Source organism: Microcaecilia unicolor, chromosome 2, assembly GCF_901765095.1.
Source record: "Microcaecilia unicolor chromosome 2, aMicUni1.1, whole genome shotgun sequence".
In the NCBI taxonomy this organism is placed as follows: Eukaryota; Metazoa; Chordata; class Amphibia; order Gymnophiona; family Siphonopidae; genus Microcaecilia; species Microcaecilia unicolor.
In genome coordinates, this window is record NC_044032.1 from 352,412,070 (window position 1) to 352,436,979 (window position 24,910).

The window sequence follows — 24,910 nt, forward strand, 5'->3', positions numbered from 1 at the left end:
AACTTTGTCATCTGATAGAAGATCTAAGCCAAAGTGTAGGAACAGCCAAACCTTTAGTAAAAACAATACAGATAAAGCTTGTGAATAATCCAATGAATTAAAATGTTCATTATGTTTTGAATGTAAGACATGAAAAGGAACATAGAATTTGCTATGCTGCTTTGCCTAGTGTACTTCTTGCAACAGAATGATCCTGAGAAAAGAGTAGTGTTATTTACCCAGTATGTTACCAAATTAAGGGAGTATTGAATATCTCTACTTCCCAAAATGTCTGATAATTAAGTGCAGTTCTAGGATTGCTAAAATTCTGCAGAGATTGGGTCCCCAATTATGCCCAACCTATCTGTGCATGTTTCCTAAACTAAATCTAGCAGACACACTTTTGCTAGCACCAAAATGATTTATTTGCCTGGTCTATCCTTTTCTGCTAGTTTTAAGTCTGAAAACTAAAATCTAACTTTAGAGTAGAGGACAACTTTTTCTTCCTTTTCCCCCTGAACTGCAGCAGGGGAAAGCTTGTACTGAACTGTTTAAACATCAGTTTAGATTTAAGGCTGTGGTTTCCTACTTTAGTGATGGGAAAAGAGAGAGAATTTTACCAGTAACATAGTAGATGACGGCAGAAAAAGACCTGCATGGTCCATCCAGTCTACCCAACAAGATAAATTCATATGTGTATACCTTACCTTGATTTGTACCTGTCTTTTTCAGGGCACAGACCGTATAAGTCTGCCCAGCACTATCTCTGCCTCCCAACCACCAGCCCCGCCTCCCACCACCGGTTCTGGCACAGACCGTATAAGTCTGCCCTCCACTATCCTCGCCTCCCAACCACCAATCCTTCTTCTCCCCACCTGCTCTGCCACCCAATTTCAGCTAAGCTTCTGAGGATCTATTCCTTCTGCACAGGATTCCTTTATGCATATCCCACACGTTTGAATTCTGTTACCGTTTTCATCTCCACCACCTCCCGTGGGAGGGCATTCCAAGCATCCACTACTCTCTCCGTGAAAAAATACTTCCTGACATTTTTCTTGAGTCTGCCCCTCTTCAATCTCATTTCATGCCCTCTCGTTCTACCACCTTCCCATCTCCAGAAAAGGTTCGTTTGCGGATTAATACCTTTCAAATATTTGAACGTCTGTATCATATCACCCCTGTTCCTCCTTTCCTCCAGGGTATACATGTTCAGGTCAGCAAGTCTTTGCTCATACGTCTTGGAACGCAAATGCCACACCATTCTCGTAGCTTTTCTTTGCACCGCTTCTATTTTTTTAACATCCTTCGCAAGGTACGGCCTCCAAAACTGAACACAATACTCCAGGTGGGGGCCTCACCAACAACTTGTACAGGGGCATCAACACTTCCTTTCTTCTGCTGATCACACCTCTCTCTATACAGCCTAACAACCTTCTAGCTAGGGCCACCGCCTTGTCACACTGTTTTGTCGCCTCCAAATCCTCAGATACTATCACCCCAAGATCGCTCTCCCCATCCGTACCTATCAGACTCTCACCGCCTAACACATAAGTCTCTCGTGGGTTTCTACTCCCTAAGTGCATCACTTTGCATTTCTTTGCATTGAATTTTAATTGCCAAACCTTAGACCATTCTTCTAGCTTCCTCAGATCCTTTTTCATGCTTTCCATGCAATAGAGGTGTGCTCTGGGAAAGGAAAAAGAGAAAAAATAATTGAAAGATTTAATTGTTGGGCTTTAAAAGAGATTTTAATTTTGAACTATATGTTGCTCTTTATATTGTACTAGTAAAAAAGGCCCGTTTCTGAAAGAAATGAAACGGGCACTAGCAAGGTTTTCCTCGGAGTGTGCATGTTTGAGAGAGTGTGTGTGAGTGACTGTGTGAGATAGTGAATGTGCGATTGTGTGACAGAGAGACTGGGTGCGAGTGTGTCTGTGAGAGAGTGTGTGAGATTGAGAGTGTATGCCAGGGGGGCCCCTCCCCCCTCCGAGTTCGAGGGTCATCCCCTCCCTCCCTCCGAGTTTCAGGGTCCCCCCTCCCTCCCTCCCAGTTCCAGGTTCCCCCCCCCCCCTCCCAGTTCTAGGGTAGTCGTCCCTCCTTTTCTCCCTCCCTTCCAGTTCCAGGCCCCCTCCCTACGAAGTTTAAAAGTCATCTTGACTTACCTTGTTGGGTTTACGGCAGCCGCCAGCAGCGGTAAAAGGCGGGCAGGCTCGACTCTTTTCTCTTTCTCAGCTGTGGTCCCGCCCTCATTTCCTGTTTCTGCCAGGGCGGGACCACAGCTGAGAGAGAGAAAAGGGCTGAGGCTGCACGCGTTTTACTGCTGCTGGCGGCCGCCGTAACCCTGACTTGGTAAGTGAAGATGACTCTTAAACATCGGAGTGAGGGGGCCTGGAACTGGGAGGGAGGAAGGGAGGGACGACGACACCCTCATGTTTGACGTTCCGTTGTGTTGCCTGGCAACTATGCCTGTGTTCAGCCCTTGACGTCATAACGTTATGACGCGAGGGCGGGACAGTGGTTACAGCCAGCACGAACCCCAGGCTACGAACCCTTTAGTGCCACGGGAGTCAGCTTCAGAACGTTGGAGGTGGAAATTATTATATAGGATTTGTCAGTGGCTTGTTCTATTTTTGTCAAACCAAAGTTTTCTGTATTACTTCTGTTCAGGGTATGATACACCACCTTCAGGGGAAATGGTGGCTTCCTAATATGAAAATTCTGTTATAGCAATATGTTAACTCATGTTATGCAGGCCTTCCAGTACCTCCATCCTGCAGACATTTGCCACCTCCCAGGCCACAGGGTCCATTTTTTGGGCAATCCATCTTGATTTTACAGATATGCAAACTCCTTGCAAAGATAAACAGTATCTGCTGGTATGTGCTTGCCCCTACTCGCAATGGGTTGAGGCATTTCCATGTGCCCGTCAATCTGTAGAATGTGTTGAATGTTTTCCTACCTTTGGATTTCCTGTTGAAAAAAACTTACAGCTACTGATCTTACATGGTTGCAAACATTACCCTTTGCTTTTTCACTTAGGAACATGCCTCTGTCTCACTCAGCCTTGACCCCACATCAGATTGTGACTGGAAGAAAATTCTATTAACTTGCCACCACTACCTGTGTCATCCTCTGATGATCTCACTTTCTATTTTTCAGCTCTATATGTGGCCAGAGATGTAATTCAGACAGCATATGTCTGAAAATCCCTTCTGATACAACTCCTTATCCTGTACAGTATCAGCCTGGTGATCTGGTCTACCTGAAGTTGAACAAACGCCCCCAGTGGTGGTTACCTCTTTATCATGGACCCAAGTCATTGCCTCCACTCTTTTTGCTGTCTTGCTCAACAGTGATCCTACTGGTACTACAGTCAGACCATGTCCAACACCTGCCAGTGCCAATCTCTCTCTTTAGATGGACATTTGTTAACATGGACATACCTTTATTTTATTCTTTTCCACAGATTATTGCACATTCATCATATTTTGTTGTTTTAGCCTTTTGGTTGTTATTTTCTACTTTTGTGGCATTCCCCTTTTATTATTATGAAATTTGTATTGTTAATGCTATTTTCTGGATTTTGTCTTCCTTATCTTGGAGTGCTCATATATAATTCACTGTATCAAATTGTTGATTCCATTAGCAATATAACTAATGTTACCAATTTCTGGTTTTGTGCTTTTTTTCTTTTGTTCATACTGAATTTCCTTTTCTAGCTCTTCCTAGTCCTGTCCCTTCTTTAGCTCAGTTCACTTTCTTCTGGTACACTGCTTCTATTTTAGACACATACTTGGGACAATGCCTTTCTTAACTCTCCTCATATGCCCCATTGTGTCCATCCTGTGTTTTCTTATGGTAAACCTCTTCTTTGTCTTTCCAATAATGGACTCTAACCCCTCTATATTGCAAAGCATAGAATGGGTCCATAATATTGGGGTCTGTATGCTTTGGAAAACTTATCAGGCTATACAGAGGGTACATTCTGGCTTGCCCCGAGCCTTGTCCCACTATCATTTGCTGAATTATACCCTGACCCACATAGTTTATTTGATAGAAACCATTGGTATAGGCTTATGTGTGTTCATTGTAAACCGCACCTTTCCAAATATTTCCTTGCACTCTCTGTTTCTCTTCCTCTTCTATGTCTAATTATCATCTTCTCTCTCCTGTGTCTTACTCTTCTTCTGCCTGTTTTTTCTCATGCTCTGGCCTGTCCTCCTAATAGATCTTTTCAGGCTTCCTTATTGTTGTTCTCTAAGGCTGTACGTTATCAGTACTGTCCTGATTGCAATGTCTCTGGGATTATATCCACCCCTCACTTTTGAGTTCGAACAACTCTCCTCTCCAATACCTTTTCTTACACCTTTTCTTCCTCAAGTCTTTGGAGGCCTGTTAGGTCTATCCTTACCTGTATAATTCCCAGACTCCGAGGTGCCTTTGGTCCTTGCAATCTCTCTCATTTTTTCTCCTTGGTGTAGTCTCGTTCCCCTTCTTCTGTTACTCCACTAATTCAAGCTAATATTTATTTGTTACATTTGCACCCCACATTTTCCCACCTGTTTGTAGGCTCAATGTGGCTTACATAGTACCGGAGAGGCCTTTGCCCCCTGCCCTCTGTTATTGGCATAATGGGTCAGAACAGTTTCTTGGGAACTCTTCCTGTAACACCACCTTTAAGGCTCACATGCTTCGCCAAGGCACTCCCACTATTATGGATGTCTTATGGCAATGTGGTCACAACGTTTATGCCAGGCTACCCTCCTACTCGTCTAGGACATGTTGCCTAGTATATTCTTTTTGCCCTCTTTATAGCTACTCATTCTAACTTCTCTTCATCCTTTGTTTCTACCCTTCCCTCAAACCTCCTTCCCTGTCCTTTCGTGTTCATTGATCTTCTCACTATCTTCATACTCCTCTCGATGTTCCTGATAAATTGTGCCTTTTCTCCACTACCAAAGTTACCCTTGCCTCTCTCATTGTTCCTGGTGTTCAAGTAGCTGCTATATGTTACGACTTTATGCAGTTTGTGAATTTGACTACTGCTGGTTTAAATGCTATTAATTCTGAACTGCCTGCAAATACTATTATGACCCTCCAGTCCCGCCTAGACATTGACTATATGCTTGCCAGTCAAGGTGGTGTCTATGTTCTTATTGGCTCCATTTGCTGCACCTTTATCCCCACCGAAGCAGGTCACAATCTTACATGTTATATCTCAACCCCATCATTTGTCTCAAACTATGTATTCTGAAGGTGGTGTTGACACCTCTATATTGACTCTTGGTGGTTTTCCCTATGGTCTTCGCTTACCTCCCTTGTCCCCATTTTTAGGGCTATTATCTTTGTGGTCCTCCTTGTGTTGCTTTTGCTTCTTTTTGTTAATTGTATTTTTCATGTTGTATGTCTCTTTGTAGATGCCCTACTATACAAAAATTTGTAGTTAATGCTGAATTACTTCCCTTGTCTACTGTTGGTTCTCCTGATGCTCACTCCCTTGATTATGAACTCTTTGCTGTAATGTGTTGGCTGGTTTTCTCCCTGTTCATTTTCCCCTGCTTACTTTTTCATAATTTTTTGCTGTCTAGGACCCATTTCATTTTGTGAGATTGGTGATCCATTATCCTCCTAGAGTCTCTACTCTGAGATGGCTGTGTGTCCACCTGTAAGATTTGCTCTTCCCATTTTGCCTCCATCTCTTCTATGACTGAGCTGAAGAATCAGACAGCAGGATTGTGCTACCCCACTTTGGTACCTGATACCATGCTGTTTCCTCTCTATGCTATGATACCCTCGCCCCTGCCTGCTTCTCAGTCTAGGACCTCCTTCCTGGTAGGCTCGCTCTGACAGGGTCAGTCTTGCTCTATGTGTGAGGAGGAGATGTACTCTCAGATACCAGCCAAGCTTTAAAATAATTAGGCCTTGATAAAGCCATTACTGAAGAAGAACCAGATTAAGGAAGTGTGTGTGCAGAAAGGGTATGTGGTTTGACAGTTAAGACATATAAAGATATGGTGATAGATCTGCGACAACATGCTATCAGCTGACATGGCTGAGTAAGTGGCCAGAGAGTAGAACCAGTTTTGACCAGTACAAATAGCTACAAGAAAATGGAAATGAAACGAGCACACTCAGCCATTGCAACAGAAAAAACTGTAAAGTAGTAGTCCGTTAGAAGCCTAATGCTAAGTATGGAGATGTGTATGTATTTTGACAGTATCTTGTATGATGACCTGTGTCACATAATCAGTTTGTTTAGACACCTGTATAAAAATGGGGAACAACACAACTGTAGGGGGAGTTTACCTTCCCTGGGTGAGAAATTAGCCAGGAGAGGGTCTCCCCCTAACTTGTGCTTTTTGTATTATAGGCTGCATAACAGTTTTGTATTATAGGCTGTTCTGAAGAGCAGTCATACTGGGTCCGAACATTGGTCCATCTAGCCCAGTATCCTGCTTCCAAACAAAGGCCAAGCCAGGTCACAATTACCTGGCAGAAACCCAATTAGTAGCAACATTCCATGCTACCAAGTCCAGGGCAAGCAGTTGCTTCCCCATACCTGTCTCAATAGCAAACTATGAACTTTTCCTCCAGGAACTTGTCTAAACCTTTTTTTAAACCCAGATTCGCTAACTGCTTTAACCACATCCTCTGGCGACAAGTAAAAAATCAATTTACTTCTCTCATTCTATACCACTCAGGATTCTGTAGACCTCAATCATATCTCCCCTCATCTGTCTTTTTTCCAAGCTGAATATCCTTAACCTCTTTAGCCTTTCCTCATACGAGAGGCATTCCATCCCCTTTATCATTTTGCTGCTCTTCTTTGAAACTTTTCTAATTCCCCTATATCTTTTTTGAGATACGGCGACCAGAACGGAACACAATACTCAAGGTGTGGTCACAAAATAGAGCGATAGAGGCACTATTGTATTTTTGGTCTTATTCACCTAATAAATCCTAGCATCCTGTTTGCTTTTTTGGCCGCCACCACACACTGAGCAGATTTCAGCATATTATCTACAACGACACTAGTTCTTTTTCTTGAGTGCTGACTCCCAAGGTGGACCCTAGCATCAGGTAACTATGATTCGGATTATATTTTTCAATGTGCATCACTTTGCATTTGTCCACATTAAACTTCACCTGCCACTTGGCATCTTATGTATTTCAGCTTTTATATGAGAACAATAAATGAACAGAGCTTGCTAACAATGTTGTCTGGTGTAAGTTGGTATTCCACCACTAAGTTATCCTCCAATATGGGAGAAGGATATCCACACAAGGGTGAGTGTAAGGAGGATCACTGGCCCCAATTCCCTCCTCATTATTACAAGGCTCTTAATATTTGCATATGCACTTTGTTATAAAACACATAAAACATACTTTTATACAAGCCTTTATTTACAACTTAACTGTACACTTTCTTGCCAAGTTGGAAGCATTATTTTATCTGAATGGAAAAGTACAGTCAGCGTCAAAATGATGACCATTATCCTATTTGTCCTATATACAAATATGTATACCAACAACAAAATCATGTAACGGGATAGCTCAATTCATGGGCAGAGTAGAAAAACATTTTCAACACTTTAAAACTTGATTTTTGTACAGCTGCTTAAAAGTGATGTTACATGCTTTGCTCTCATTCATCAAACCTCAGTTTAAGGAGGTCACAAATCTGTTATTGAGGAAATAAAATAGATAAAAAATATCCCCTTGCTTTAAACAGCAATTTTGTCTAATGGAAAACTTCCTGGCACTTCTGTGCTAACATCGGAAAATATCCTATGAACGAGACGCTGAGATATACATTGAGAGCTCTTGTGCCCTGTTACAAAAGGCAGATGATAGATCTATTATATTCCAATAAAAACAGTTGACATTCCTCTGCTTATTGACCTAAAATAGGTTGTCCAAGCAAACTGCTGGCTTCTTGAGCAGAACAAATATCTCGTTAGAAACCTGCAGAGCTGGACATGAAAAAATGGTGCAGTTATCTGGAGGCACTTTCAGAATGCTTAAGACCAGTGAAAACAACTATAGGGTACCAATGATGCAGAGCTACCATTGGATTTAACCAGCTGTGGGTGGAAGACATGATGGCTAGCAGTCCCAATTTTTACATTTACTTTTACAGCCCTTCAACAATACATCCTAAACCTTTCAAGGAATCTAAATTATATATTTAAGACTATATGGTGGTATCCTGGAATGGGACCAATTCAAGTTCACTGTAATAAGCAATCATTCAGTTTGCCTCGAGTTTCCATTATTTTTAAGGAATACTGGGATTTTAAAAAGTCACTGAAAGTACAGTAACATCTCTACAATAAAACTATACATATTTAGGGATGCAAGACTCCTTGTTCCGTATGTGTTGTCACCTGGCCTTACCGTTTATATATAAAATACTACAAAAAAGTGGAATAGATATTTGACTTTTTAAAACTTGTAACAGGTGGCCGTCAAGTTATATTTAGGCAGCACAATGCAGTCAGACTTACAAACATGTATGCTAGAAAATTTTGACATTTTAGTTTTAAAAGCAGAGGCAGTGAGATACAATTTGGAATGCTTTACACTGAACTATTAAATGGGGACAAATAACATAAATGAAAGCAAAATAAACATAACCATTATTAAAGTGAAAATATTCACAATATACCAATTTCAAGGCAGGCTTATGTACTCTAAATTAGTTAACTCCATTCACGCCATTTTCCAGCATCATTCAGATTTGCTTGTTACAGAAAAAAAATGTTTACTGGTGGAAAAAATATAACTTTACATATACATAGTATATAATGTACAGCAGCATGTATTAGCATAATTTATTAGCAGATATTTCTGGCTGGTAATCTTCTGCAGACGTAGGGCCTTAGTTTTCACTCAGGGGATCATTTAGTAACAGTTGCTGCACAGCCCATTACATTTTATACAACTGGCCCTAAGGTAAATAATTCACAAAATGGTTAGTAAAGGACCACCCCTCCCCCCACCCTCAATGTGCCAAACTGATTACAAGATGGCTCAATGAGAGTCACACGTAATTATAATTATATTTTAAGCTTTATAATTCATACTGCCGGGCTCTAAAAATCCTGCTACAAAATTGCAGTGCTGAGGCTCTTTTAGACCTACATGCGTTTTTTGGCTTCAAATAAAATAAAATAATTAAAAAAAAAGAAACCCTACATATTAACCAATCCAGGGAAAAAGAAACCTTGCTTTGTTCAAGTATGTTTTACTATTTTCAAAGTTTTAAAAGTTACCCACCCCATCTTCACTCATTAGCATCCAGCCTTCATTATTCAGTCCATTATGAATCTACAGAAAGTACACAGTGGTCGCCTTTGTAATTTCAGCTGTCCTTAGATGTTTACACTCATACTATTAGAATTAGGGAGCGTAAACTTCAGTCTTAAAAAGAACTCCAGATCGATCAACAGGATGCTGCCCTTTAAACTTTGATTCTGTGCAGGTTAATGGGAGAAGAGCTCATTTATGGGGTGATAGTAAAGACAAGGTTTAAAAAAAATGACCATCGTTGGCGAGTTTCTTTGCAAACGGACCTTTTGGACACCAGACTCCTGAGTGTTAGGCTCAGAGCTTGTTAGTTTGGGTTATACAGTTGGAACAGAAAAGTAACAGTCATGCAACGAGCAGAGAGTCCCTGTTGGGGAAATCATGCTGTAGCAGCTCATGCAATCACATCACTGCAAACGAGAAATAAAGAAACAGTTAATACAAAAGCAAAGCAAACAGAGGGGAACTTAAAGACTTTTGAGAACAGATACGTATTAAAAGCTTTTAAAAAAAAAAAAAAAGTAATATTGACGTTACTTAAAATTCATCGGTTGAACTGTGAAGATTTGTATTGAGCTTTGTCTGAACACTTCCCTTTCAACTGAAGAGGTAAAATAAAGGGATTCAATTGAACAAGGAAAGAAAAGTACAGCAAATATGAAACATCAGCAGTTAGTTTTCTTTAGATATAGCAAGTTAGCCAGAATCTTAACTACAGAATGCTACCATGCAGCAAAACATAGGATACTGTAGTGCCACAAAACCAGTCCCAACGCTTGGCATGTCTCATTTCTGCTATCTGCACACACCCAAATGGAAGACTGCTAGGAGGTAAAATTAAGTTTAAAAAAAAAAGATAAAATAAAATAAAAGCACCTCATGGGCTTTATCGAATAACAGTGGGCATGTCTGAATTGTACACCTTCTTAAAAATGCAGGGAAACTACATATTTTGATTACAGGACAGAAAAACACTCAGCTTGTATATCTAATACACCCTGCATTTAAAAATAAATACTGAAAAGGGAAGGAATAAAAACACCAGTGTGATGCATCAATTTCAAGATTACTGTAGCACAATTAACAAGCTGCTAATCCACTCTTGCACCGCAGAAAGTCTTACTGACTCCAAAATTAGACTACATTATAGTGTTCACAATGGGTAAAACATCAGCACAAAAACTGAAGCAATTTAAGGGAATAAACCCTTGCTAAACTGTGTTGCATGGTTCGCTTCACGTATATTCTTCGTCTCATTTCCTAGCAATTTCTTGAAGGCTGAATATGAGACAAACAAGAACAGCAAAGAAGCCAATCCGTTTGTAAGGAAGTGAATGGTGCAAGACACCTTAGAAGAAATTCTCCAGTTGGGAGAATGATCATTACACATTGGTTCAGAGACAAACACTATAGGCCCTGTTTACTAAGCCTTGCCGTAGGTAAGCTAACTCTTTAGCAATCACTAATGCTTGAGACACCCATATATTCCTGTGGGCGTCTCTAGCGTTAGAATGTGCTAAAAAGTTAGTTGTGCCTCCAGCACGGCTTATTAGTGACATAAGGCTCTGTTTACTAAGTCGATATTATATAGCATGTCACTTCTCCTGGGGTAAGTGATAGAGAATGACATGGGGATGGGGACCCGCAGTAACCACGGGGATGGGGATAAGGACAGAGCTTGCAGGAACGGGACAAGGACAGATCCCACGGGGACAGGGTAGGGATGGGGACAGAGCCCACGGGGACGGGGACAAACTTTGTCCCTGTGTCATTTTCTACTTTGAAGCTTGTTAATGAACTGGACAGTTATTTATGTTTGAGTGATGCAGACAACAATATTTTGATTTTTTGGAAAAACATGCAAACATGTTGGCCACAGCTAGCAAAATTTGCATGGGGGATCCTGTACAACCTGCTACCAGCACATTTTCTAAGAAGACGTCTTCTACTGCAGGAAGGACTGTGGAAGACAGGAGAGCTAGACTGAATCCTGAGATTCGTATTCATCCACAGATTAAACAAATCATAGCAGTGCTTCATAGGGCACATTTCTCCCCTCTAGGGCATACAGAACGGGTTGTATTTTGTACCCTTGGACATTTTAACAGGGTGGATTGGGATTCCTTGGGGTAGTAGAAATCAGTTATTGTTGGGGTTGGAAGGGTCAAGGGTAGTGGTGAGGAGAGTTATTATAGCTGCTTGCTGTTATTATTGTTTTCTATTTGTAATTTATACACAATAGTTGCACAGCATATAGTTTAATACAAAGATTTAATTATAAAATCATAATTGTTCAAGGCTTCTGCAGATGAGGACAGAGCCCATTGGAAAGGGGCAGGGACGGAAATGGCCAGAAAGGATGGGGTGGCGTGGGGTGGGGTGGGGGAGGGGGGACGGGGACCAACTTTGTCCCCGTGTCATTCTCTAGTAAGTGATGAACCCACAATACATTTACAAGGATAAAGACGAAAGAACATTTGAAAGAATTACCAAATAAGGTCAAACTAATAGGAATTTCATTAGGTATGCAAGTGGCAACACTATTGTTACTGATGTTTCTTGTCTAGTCTTGCCTTCTCCCCTCACCAAAATAATATTTAAAATTATTAACAAAACCTTTAATCTTAAAAACCAACATTATTCAGGGAAAACCTAAGGGTTCAACACCACCAGAAAATTAAGACAGACTAGTTTGCATTGATATACGCACTCAGGTGCAGCTTTAGAACTCCTTAAATAGCAACAATAAAAATAATAATATTTACAAGGTGCATAGCAAGTTGAATCTACCATAGCTGATTCAGTTTTTGTAATTAAATGTGCAACACAATGCAAGCGTACTTAAAAAGGCCTAGCTAACTGTTAACTCAAAATTCTTACTTAGGAAATGGGCAAAGAGCAACATATTACATAACAGTAAACAAGAAAAACATTAACACATTCCAAGAAGCCTTGGCTCTTCGTCTCTCCATAGTGTATTTCTTTTCCCATACTTCATTCTGACTGATTACCACAAGCATCAAGTACAAAACTTCCATCCCTCCCTAATCATAACCCCAAAATCTTAGACATTATCTCAAGCCATTGCAAGTCATACTAGGAGGGGGAAGAGACATCCACAGACACTATCTCAAAAACTTCTCTTTGGGCAAAACCAAGCCAATGTTGTACCAACCCTATCTTTTCTTAAACATAGCTTTGATTACACTGAATATATGTTGTTTGGTATTCTATAATAGATATAATCTCAACGATATTCATAAGAGTATATTGCCACTACATGCCGGAATTTATCATTGCGAGTATGCTTTTCACTTTATTCAAGCAAAAAGGAACAATCTTTCCTGTTTAAGCCCATGATCCGATTGCTTGGTACATCTATTGCCTCAGTGTATGAGGTCGGGGGGAGGGAGAGTAAAGAGTTGCTGGAAAACCTTGTGATGCTGAAAAGGACTATTATGAAAGCACATTTTGCAGATAAGAAGCACTGTTTTTGCATGTGATAGAAATATATTAGAGCATCTATATAATTTTTTTATCACAGTATTCTTTTTCAATCATAATATCATAGAACCGTTTGTCTCCTTCTCTATGTGCTGAATCACCTTTTAAAATGTCTGTCCTGAAAATCCATGTTTTTGTTGTTTTAGCTTTTGGGGACTAGGTTATCTAGGCTGGGATTAGGGCTGGATACTTCTGTATTTAATCAACTCCTAAAGATTTTGTGGTAACTGTTATCTCTATGAGTGTTTTCTGTCCTAACTGGCTCTTTTCTTGTCGTATTTTGTATTTGTAAACCGCTGCAGCCTATAAATCAAATAAGGTGGTACAGCAAGTCTTAATAAATCTAAAAACAATTCTGGTACTTAGAGAAATGTACTTCAAACAAATATGCTGCAAGATCATGAGGTCAATATTCAAAACAATTTATGTCTTCATCTTCAGAGTTAAACTTGCAAAGATAAAGCACTGATTTTATTGATATATAAAGGTAGATTCAGTAAATGGTGCCCAAAGATAGCACATCTTCCTGGCACAAAAGTGTGAATTCTATAAAGGCAGATTGTAAGGGGTCTGGGAAAGATCCGACTGAAAGAGGGCTGAGTCAGGGGCTCAAGGAGGAGGTATTCTTAAGGAAGAGAAAGGTTCACTCTCAGGTTCCTAGTATACATGAGATTTGCCCCCTAGTGGCTAAGAAACCGGCCAGAATATTGAGTAGGGGAAGGAACTACCATTCCCAGGATGCATCACATCCTAGGCAAAACTTGCAGGAGCTGGAGGGTGGGGAGGATGATTGGGAAATGGTCTCTGATCAGGGTGATGAGGAGCAGCTGTGGAAACCCTGTGGGGAGGAGGCTATGGAGTATGATAAGATGGAGGCAGTGGAGGGGTTGGAGGAGGAGTGTATGGAGATTTCAGCTCTAGCACAGACCCAAGGGGGTAAAGTAAAAGGTTTCCTGTCTGCTACAATACCAAAACTGTTTAGAACTGGGGAAAGAAGGTTGATGCAGTGGGGAAGAAGCCTGTGGAGGATGTTAGCCTGATGTATTACCTATGAGGAAAAGGAGCGTTATGAAAGAAGGGGAGGTGGGGAGAAGTGAAATTAAAAACTGTCTTGTTGAATGATTTGAGACTGTGAGAGAGAATGCACGGAGGGTGCAAATCTGGTGGAACTGACAAACTGCTGAGGACTTAAGCAGCGTCAGAAGTAGCTGGACACTTAAGACTTCCTAAGGAAGTGAGCTGGCCTATGTTAGAAAAGGGGAATCTATAAGGGTGTGCCCTAGGTGATCAAGGATTAAACCTAATAAACCTCTAAATTATAGGAAGCCTTGCAGTTGTTGTGCATTTTGTTGGAGCTTGCCGTAAAATACTGAAGGGTGACTGCCATTCAGAAAAGGGTGCCAGAGCCAGCGAGTACAGAGCAAGGTCCAGACGGTGGTTGGAGCCTTCTAGCCAATGGTGAAGCCAGGAAAGCTAAGCAGGAGCAGCCCCAGCCTATCACCGGAAGGGGAACCTGGTGACAAGATCCACATGGAACAGTCTTTATAGAATAGTAGCTTAGGGCATTTTTGCATCTAATTTTAGGCGACAGCATTTACATTTGCCTAAAGGGGCCACTTTACAAAGTGGCGGTAAGTCGAACGTGGGCTTACCACGTATCAATCTGGAGCTACCGCAGGACCAATGCGGGTGCTAGTGGTAGTTCCACCCCAACCATGAAATTTCTGGTGCTAGCGAAAGTATTTTAATAATATTTCAGCAGGTGCTAGCCCAGCGGTAAACGGGCAGTGTTGCGTGCTACCTGGTTACCGCCAGATTAGTGCAGAAGCCCTCATCGCCACCTCAGTGGGTGGTGGGAAGTACTCCCCTCGCATGGCAATGTGATAAGTGAAATCTTACCGCATAACTATTTCGTTTTTCAGTCTTTTTACCCCTTGCGGTTAAAAGGACCTTGGAGCGTGGCAAAAATGGCCCCCATTGCTAGTGCAGGGCCTGTTTTTTTTTTTTTTTTTACTGCAGCTTGGTAAAAGGACTCCTAAGGCAGATGTAAACGCTCAAGCCTGTCAGCTGGGAATAGAAACATTCTATAACTTTGTGCCTAAATGCTGGGAACACCCATGACTCGGAAGCTGCAGCAGAGGGAATCCAAAGCACCCCAAGAGAGTGAAGTACAAGGAGCCTTCAAGAGTGGGAGTGTCAACTGAATATTTATTGAGCAGACTAGATACGGTCCATGTTTCGGCAAAACTGCCTGCATCAGGGGTCTAACAGAAGTCACAAAATGCAAGTAACTGCGAGGGGATAAACACAGGGGCGCTGTATGGGTAAGCCATGCAGGGCCGGTTCTAGGGTCTCTGGCGCCCCCCATATCCTCTCTCTTCTCCCACCCTGCCCCTGTCCAGCGATTCTCCTTCACCTCCATCCCCCTCCCATTTATGCCCACCTGCCCGCCCTCTTCTCCCCCCAGCATCCCTCTTTTTCTTCTTGCCACCCGGCATGGTTTAAGTCTTTTTTTAAACTTACCTCCGTCCCAGCAGCCGCGTCATTTCAAAGCCCTGCCCGTCTCTAGCCTTCCCTCCCTTCGTGAGTTCGTTCCCGCAGAGTCCCGCCCTCGAGGAAATGACGTCATAAGGCGAGACTCTGCGGGAACGAACTCACGAAGGGAGGGAAGGCTAGAGATGGGCAGGGCTTTGAAATGATGCGGACGCTGGGACGGAGGTAAAAGATTTAAACCCCCAAGGGCGGCGTGGTATGGCGGCCCAGCACCGCAGCGGCGCCCTTGAAGGCAGGTGCCCCCTGCGGTGCTTACCCCGCTTACTGGGTTTGACCGGCCCTGAAGCCATGGGCGTGTAAAACAATGCACACAACTTTTAAAATACTATCAATCAGTTGCACATGTTGCATAGTGTGCTTAGGGGCAACAACTTACAACAGCAACTGACCTGTTGTAAACGGGGGCATGCCAACATGACTGCACTAGTATTCTATAATGGCTTAAGAATACCCGGAAACCGCTAAAGAACTGGCCCTACGTGTGACCCACTGTGCTGCCTACATCTTGACACCAAGTTACAGAATTGTCCCATAAGGACATGCCTCAAGAAGTTGTCATAAAGACCAGTAGCAATTGTCACATACTGTTTTTAGAGAGAACTAAGTTATATGGTATTTGAAAGACTCATTTTACAGCCCAAACTGAAGTGAGACAGTAAACTGCAGCTTTACTTTATTGGTTGTTTGCTAAACACTTTTCCTAAATATGTACTTTGATTTTTTTTTAATTTGCTTTTTATCATTGCAAGATTATGTTTTATGTAGTTTGTAGCTGCTATTTGTATTTGTACTCTTTTAGCTTGATGATTGCTTTTACTATGCTGTAAACCGTTCTGAGACTGGTTTGATATGGTACATAAGATCCGATATGTCATGCTATGTGCCAAACTTTTTCATGTTAACTATAAGTAACATTTCCTAAACAAATTAGTATTTTATTACCTTATTTCACAGTGTACTTTTAAGCCTACATGATCTTGGTAATATTGCTAGATAAAAATGCATTTAATGCTATTTCAACATATGATTAAAGTTGATTCAAAATAGCCAATAGAAATGTTTTCCTTTTGGCATGCTCAAAAACAGTATTAAATGTTACCATTTGGAAGAGATGTTTTGCCTTCCAAGTGTTAGATAATGCCAAATGTCTGGAAGAAGCCACTGTGAAAGTGCAGTGACTTGGCAAGCTCAGCAAGATATTGACAGGTTAATAACAAAGTAATTGAGTTCCTAAATTAGAAAGAAACTTCCTAATAAAATATTCCTTTTTGCTTCTCAAGTTGTGGGGTGCTGCACACCCTTAGGAACACTGTAATCTAACTTGAATTAGAACCTTGATGAGCTACTGTAATAATTGTAACCTGTCAGTTGTTAAAACATGTGTTTTCCCTCTGTTTTGGGCTCTGGGGAGAGGGAGATGGAGGGGTGATGATGGTGTGCATATCAAGACTTCTGCAAAGCAAATACTCCTGAACTAAGCATTCTAATTTTCATAACCCCTGTTTAGAATATCTAGAAAACTACACAAAGTTTGCTATTTTGAGCTTCTCTGGGACATATGCAGGACTTCATGCATTACAAAATGAGGGGTCCTTTTATGAAGCTGCGGCAAAAGGGGGCCTGCGCTGGTGTTGGTGTGTTTTTGGCATGCGCCGAGGCCCTCCTTTTACCACAGCGGGTAAAAGACAAGTCTTTCTTTTTCTTTTTAAAGAAATGGTCATGTGGCAAGTGAAGCACTTGCCGTGCGGCCATTTTAGGGGGGGGGGGCACTTACCACCACCCATTGAGGTGGCAGTAAGGGCTCCTGCGCTAACCCGGCAGTAACCGGGAAGTGCGAAGCACTGCTCAATTACTGCCGGGTACACACCAGCACCACAAAAATAAAAATATTTTTTGTAGCGCCAGAAATGTCGCGTGCTGGGGCTGGGCGTGCTACTGGGTTTCTGCAGTAGCCCGGCAGTACTTCCATTTTAGCGAGCAGTAAGCCCGCGTTGGGCTTACCGCCGCTTTGTAAAAGGGCCCCTGAATTTTGCAGGATTTAACTGCCAGAGAAGTTTACTAGAATGCATTCTGGGCCAGTTTGCCTAGCTTCTCAGGCCTGTGGATCAGGAAGAGAAGCACTAGACCTGACACCACAATCAAGCTCAGAAACACAGAGATTAAGGCAAATTGTGAAACTAAAAACCACCATTAAGAAAAGAAATAGTACTAATTAAAATCTTTTTCTCCGTGATACCAAATAAAATGCTTGCTGCATACCATGTCCAACAGTAAAATCCCTAGTTTAGGAGGACACCAGCATGATACAGGTTCTGCATTAGAAACTCTTGAGATGAAACTAAGACATTTAAATATGTATACCCTAGCGAAGAAGAGAAATGGGATACAGAAATTCAAATACCTGAAAGGTATTAACGGACAAGAAGAAAACCTGTTTTGAGGGAAAGGAAGTTCTAGAACAAGGGTCTAGGAGGTACACTGATGAGAAAAGTCAGAAAACATTTATTTAGGGTAGTAGAAATGTGAAATGCCCTCCTGGGGTGGGTGGTGCCAGCTAAAACAGTTAACTGAGCATAAGAAGGGATTAAATAAGCACCTAGTTGCTAAAAGTGAAGAATGAAATAAGCATGATCTAGCACCACATGTTCAAGTGTTCACAGCACAGAACTTTGATTCAAGAATGGGTACTGGAACTGGCAAAATGTATAACAATGTGATTAATATGTTAGAATTCCTAGTGGAAAAAGAAGAAAGCACGTTTGCAGACTATGATGGCAGACAGGACAATCTGGTAGGTTACACAGATAACTTAGGAGTGTCTCTAGGATGGATTTGTCTGGTAGTTTGTAAGAAATCCTAGCAAAAGCTCACGTGCTTGGGTCCATCTGGTAGCGACACGAGACAATCTAGGTGGCCAGATGTTTGGGCAAAGGCCAAACTAGCATTTTAGGCTATTATATAACAGAGTTTTATAGTTAGGCATGGGAAAGTGGGGATCTTGTGTGCTCTTCCAGGTGGAATATAAAAGAGGTGGAACAAAAAAAAAAAAAGCATCTCAAATGAGGAAAACTGTTATGTCTGGGCATGTGAAAAGGGGCCTGTTTTACAAAGGCAAGACATATATATATGTAAATGGCTTAAGATGGCAGTGTGTTACCACACACCTCAGAATCACTGCCATTCCCTGGAGAGCGATTCAACTTTTCAAAATGTAACTGTGTTGTTTTGTTTTTTTTTACCTGCTATGGTGCCATAGTCATTTGGCCATCAACTGAATATGGTGGAAACTAGAATATACACCATTTAAGCTATTTGGTGATGAAGACACGGCATAGCCCCTGACGCCACCCCTTTGGGCTAAACACCGCCTGTGTCAGGTGTTTAATTAGGCTGCAATCCTACAAAAAAGATTTCTCTGTACCTACTACTGATCTGCTTTGCTTATTTTACGGATCGCCTGCCTTGTTGTTTTTTTTACACATAGTTAATAAAGAGCACATGTACCTTGTAATTGCCCCAAAAAACATCCTATGTGTGGAGCATGTAAAAGTACACAAGCTCGTGTCAGCATGTGTACTTGGATACATGTATATACCCATGCAATTTCTTTATCTGCAAAACGCTTTACATTATACTTGTGGCTGGGATGTATCTTTAGACGTACGGACAGAATACTTGGACAGACACATGGGCTGAATAGTATTTCTGTCGTCATTTACTATATTGGCAATTATGCCATTTGTGTTTTCTAAAATTTGATCTAAGAATGGGTTCCAAAACCATATTTTTCTAGTTTTTATCTTATTTTACCATCACGGTCTTAAGCACTTTGATCAGGGTTATTTTTGTCTTGTATACCTAAACACCAAAAAAGAGTTCTTACAATATCCTCCTCTAAACATTTTCATCTTAAAGAATCTGATGCACCATGAAAAAGAACTTCCCTTTAAATAAAAGGTATTAATGTTATGCCTGAAAACAAGCAACCATATGAATAATAGACATGTTATAATTACTTTTAAGAGTATTTGAGTCAGATATGTAATCCTACTTTGGACTTCAGAGATGTCAACTTAGTATATTAACAAAAATTAATCCTTTATAGTAGTTTGTAAATTTGGCACTTCAAAGAGACAATGAAAACGGGAGCCTGAAACTGAAGCAACGGAAATTCAAAGAAATTATATTAAAAACTTTCAAAAGTGACGTATATATTTGAGTGTTAAAAATAGAGACCAGGCCCAAAAGAAAAGTGCACTGGTTGAAAATCCTGAAATGCTGTTATGTGCAAGAGAAGAACAGTTGGTGTCTTGACAGACGGATGATGTCTTTTTCCCATTGCAAGGTGCATCTACCTTGCTGTAGCTGGTTGGACATGGCCAGGGTAAGACCGTCTTGTGTTTGTGGCTTGCCTTTGCCGAGCAAGAAAGGACTGTCCTGAGCCTGTACTGGCAAGTCTGTCTTCAGCTGCTTTTTTATGCATTGCCATTCCCTATGAAGAAAAAAAACATAAGAGCTAATATGTAAAACAGGGAATGTACTTCACATGGATTTGAAATCATTTATTAACATTAACAGTACAAAAGGCCTATATAAAATCTGTGTATAATGCACATAAGACGGAATAATTCAGAAAACAGACCAAATGAATGCTGCGGACCCACAGTAAATCATTACTACCTTCTATGATGTGAATTTCATACTCCTTTTATAAAGAAGACTGGTTTATACTTTAAGAGTATGTCACGGTCAGGCTCATTTTCAAAGCACTTAGCCTTCCAAAGTTCCACAGAAACCTATGGAACTTAGCCTTCCAAAGTGCTTTGAAAATATGCCTCAATGTGAAGTAGATTAATATTTTCTTCAAGAAATCAGGAAAATTAAATAAGTACAGAAGATCTCACACATTAATCTACACTCTTGATATAGAGCTATTATAACAGGCACTATCAACTGCTTACCATATTGTACCACGCACTAACAATTAACTTCTCCTCTTGATCTCTCTGGAGTTTTGTTTTTTCATGTTCTTTCTAAAGATGGAAACAATGGAAAAAAGCTATTTTCAGTAAGGAAGAGATCAACAGTCACAGAATGTACACTAGAAGATTTCCACAAGCATCCTCACTTCTTTTACGTCTAAGCTGATGTCATATCTTCAGTTTGGGTCCCAATTGAAATAAATGTGATAGTCAATCTATATTCTAGTCAACATTTACACACAAAATTACAACAGCCTCTGCAGACACGGCATTATTTTTCATTCACTGAAGAGTTAGAGAGAGACCACATAAGATGTCAGAAGTACAGGAACAAAAAGGGGTTAATAGAGTCCATTTAGAGAATGCATTTGACAAGAACTTGCAAAACTGAAAGTGGCAAAGCAGGGATAAATACTTGCCTAGCTGACTTAGAGACAGCTGGACAAACATTTGAAGATTGAGAAGCAGGCTAGCAGATGAGGAAGACTAGACCATTCTTTTGAGTGATGAGTCCTTTAGGAGAGCTGCGAGTTATTGAGAAGGAGAACAGAGATAGAGGCAGTAGGATACTTCATGGGAGTGTCTGGGGTTATGGTGGTGAAAAATAAATATGAATAATTAAAATGTTAACATTTGTATTACATAGTATGTAAACAAGGGTCCGCTCTTGGTGCTTACTCAAAGTTCATGTTTTCATTAACCTGACTATTGGAAGTCATTTTGTCATCCCCTACTTTCTCTTCGGACTTGTTGTAGGGGATCTTTTCCTGTTCCTCGTTTCATTCGTTATACTGTCCCCAATTTCAATTAAAACATTAATTTCCAAACTCTCACTGACCCCTGGAGCAAAATTTATACAGATTTAAAAGAAAGGTGGTGTTAGGAGCGTCCCAGGGATATGGTTACATTAGCCAGTCAGTGATGATATCAGTGCAGGCTGGCCAAGCAGCTGTCTGAAATTTATACTGTTAGCTTATTTGCTCAGTGGGTTTGTAACATGAACCTTTTGGTTATAGTAGTTTAAAGAGATGCTGACATCTCCACTGACAACTCAGTCTCTTTTTTTTTTCTTTTTGGAAAAGGTCAGCAAGGTCTACAGAAGAGCAGTAGAAGAGGGAGAGTGAGGTATGATCTATGAAAGCGAGAGTACTCGAGAGTTTGGCAAATCAAGATTTAATACTAAAGTGCTAAGATAGACTGGAACTGAGAATGCCCGATTCCAGCTCTTAAATCAAGGTTTCCCAAACCTATTCTGCGGACCTTATAGTCAATCAGTTTTCAGGACATCCCCAGTGAATATGCAACAGATAAATTTGCATATACTAGCACCCAGACACACAAGAACAGGACAAGTCTAGGAAACCCTGTCTTACTTTTGTCAACAGATTGCAGATATATGAGTTCAGAGAAGTGGATTTACTAGAGAGATAACTTCAACATACAGTACTTCATAGTCACCTCCATGTTTCCAGGTGAAACCATCCTCTCCTACATCTCTTTCACGATACTTACTGGAACAGACTAGATGGAAACTACCATTCATTCAACAGATAAGTTACAAGCAGGTGGAGGTCTCCCACCAGGTAGAATAGGCATCTGTCTGGGGTACAAGGTTGAAAGGGATGCTTCCTCTTCTGTCTCACCATAATTAAAGGAACTCAAGGGTTGGAAGCGTTATGAATATTAAACAGACCTTTAAGGAACCAGGCATGATTGCAGACATGTCCTCAAGCCTTATACTACTACTTATTTCTATAGCACTACAAGACGTACGCAGTGCTGTACACTTGAACATGAAGAGACAGTCCCTGCTCGACAGAGCTTACAATCTAATTAGGACAGACAAATAGGACAAATAAGAGAATTACTAAAGCGGGGATGATAAAATAAGGGTACTGAATAAGTGAGTAAGGGTTAGGAGTTAAAAGCAGCATCAAAAAGGTGGGCTGTAACATTAACCCTATCACTGCTGCACTTGAAATTAAAAGGCGGTGGCCTTAGTTCTTTGTACGAAACAGGAGAAGAACATAACCTTAGGTGAAACTGGCACAGGACAAAGTCATGCCAACTCCTGAACTGGTATGCAAGAATTTCCGTATCCACTGGCTGGAAAACTCCTATCTCACAAACAAATTCTGATACAGTACCTGTAAGACAGGAGTCAATCACTATGTTCCTATTTGCCACACTGACAACGAATATTCATATTACTGAAGGTTTGAACCTACTCTTCCACTGTTGCCAGCAGCACAAGGATGTCATAATGGTAAACATCTGGGTGGGTTTTGGCTATGGGATATTTAAGTTGCTGTCTATGGGCCAGCTCAAATGGCTGGAGAACATCAAATGAAAAGATTTACTCAAAATCAAACATTGCCATAAGCATTCTAAGGCATTTTAAGTCTAACTGGGGAAAAGGGCAGGACCTTTCAGCACAACCAGAACTTTTGCTGGCATAGTGAGCTCTGAGCCCTTTAATGAACTCTATTTCTTGAGGTGCAAGTCCTTCCACCAGGCCTTAGACTTGACCGACGAGTAGATATTTTGACATACCTTAGGGTCCTCTTTCATCCTGATTGGAGAATTAGCTAAAAAAATAAACAAACCCAAAACTGGACTTCTAGGGGAAGTTATAAATTTTATAACCACGCAAAGAAGGTAAGTTTTACCATAAATTAAAAAAAATTTCCAAATCTGAATTGTATTTTATTCTAACAGCTGTATAAAAATAATCGTATGAATTGTTGTCTATGCAGAAATATTCTACAGCCATATAGTTTATTAATACCTCTAGAGAAAGGATCATCCTGTCACGTTCCTGAAGTTGATTCTTCAGTGCTTGTAATTCTGGAACAGTTCCCTGGTTCTGCTTGGGATCTAAAGTACGGATAACCTAAAAGACAAGTTTTATTTTGGTAAAAAAAAGTTACCAACTACCTCTCAGTTAACACCTAGAGAAACAAAGTGAACTAAGCACAAGAATCCATATATCATAACAGTCACAATCTTATTTTTTGCATATATGGCAAAAAATGGAGCTATTAGTGACCGAAAGGTGAGATAGAGCTATAGACATGGACTTACAGTCATGAAAAATGTTTCAGTTTTTTCAAACCAAAATAAAACAAGCAATCTGAACAGGGCCGACCCTAAGGATATCTGACATCCTAGGCGAACCCTCAGCTGTGCCCCCTCATCACCTTGGGTGGTTCAAAGCTATCTGCTACAGAAGGCAAGCGATGCCATACATCTAGTTAGGGAGTGGGGAGAGAGGTAGAGCTCTCTCTCATTCAAAAATGGGTGCAGACCAGAACTAGGACATTTACTCATAGAAGTCACCATACAAATAATGCCTGATTCTGGTTTCATCTCAGTAACAGCAACAAACCCAGGACCATACCAAGCTATTGCTGCACCCTATGCATCTTGCCTACTGAGGCCCCCTACCCTGCCTGCTTTGCTACTGCCATTGAGAGGTGATGGTGGACTAGGAGTAATTTTACACCCCACCATATCTGTACCCTGTGCGGCTTCATTGCACACACAGTCCTTTCTAGTACCAGGCATATAATAATAAATGTCACTCAAGACCAAAACCACAAAGGGGCCGATATTCAACGTGATGCTCCCTGTGGAGGGGCGGGGGGCATGAAGGGGGAAAGGGGAAAAAAGACTTTTTAAAAATATGGGTCCAGGGCCTACATAAGCTCTGCCGTCCTGGAATGACAATGTTTACAAAACTATGTAAACCACATTGAGCCTGCAAATAGGTGGGAAAATGTGGGATACAAATGCAATAAATAAAATAAAATTTAGCCCCCGATATTCACTGCCGGTGCCCGGACATGGCCTGGCATTGAATGCTGGGGGCTAAACTGGCGATGGTAGGCATTTAAAAAAATAGAATGCGCACTGCTGACAACTGCATTTGGGTGGGGGGGGGGGGGGGGGGGGGAGTTCACCCAGAAAAAAGCAGCACTATAAATATTTCAGTGGGTTCTCGAGCATCAATATACAAACTAGGAAAACTGGACAATCTTGATTATTACAGATCCCCACATAAAAACTCCATGTGAATAGTATACCTGAACTTTGTCACACAGGCTGAATACAGACAGATTATCACCAAGTACAGAAAAAATGATCTGTTAACTAAAAACAATTTCTCTTATATTGCACTGCATGCAGTAACAGTGATGCCTTTTGCCCTTGTCCTGTACAAGCCACTTATATGCATCAAAGGTACCTTTTATTGGCTTTTGCGCATAAGTGCACTAGGTATTATTCTATAAAGTAGTGTGCCTAATTCCAAGGTGGCCAGATCACTAGCAAATCATCAACAGGTGCCAAGTAATACTGTCATTTGGTGCACTAAAGCGCGACCATTTACACTTGCTACTGACATGGTGTAACGGGTCATGTGTATGTCTTGGTGCACCAGTGTGGGTTTGTGCTAGTATTCTATGAAGACTAAGTGCCACTATAGAACTGGTGTTACGCGCACCCCATTGTACCACCTACATCAAGGAGCCAATTTTTAAAATTGACTCCAAACACAGCAGATGTACATTTCAAAACCTGAC

General features: G+C 41.0%; 1 protein-coding gene across 2 annotated transcripts in view; it reads right to left on the reverse strand.

Annotated features, from left to right (window-relative positions):
• Positions 1–7,362: 7,362 nt before the first annotated feature.
• The window catches only part of HOOK3 (hook microtubule tethering protein 3), a 253,534-nt gene continuing 235,986 nt past the window's right edge, over positions 7,363–24,910 (reverse strand). The window contains exons 20-23 of one of the 2 annotated variants that reach the window (XM_030194473.1): positions 23,116–23,220; positions 20,307–20,378; positions 19,701–19,837; positions 7,363–9,698 (exon numbers count right to left, since the gene is read on the reverse strand). In XM_030194473.1, coding sequence (XP_030050333.1) covers positions 9,683–9,698; positions 19,701–19,837; positions 20,307–20,378; positions 23,116–23,220 — 330 coding nt within the window. In that variant the 3' untranslated portion in view covers positions 7,363–9,682. Of the gene's footprint in view, positions 9,699–19,696; positions 19,838–20,306; positions 20,379–23,115; positions 23,221–24,910 lie in introns of those variants that run through there. The other variant, XM_030194474.1, reaches the window with a different exon arrangement.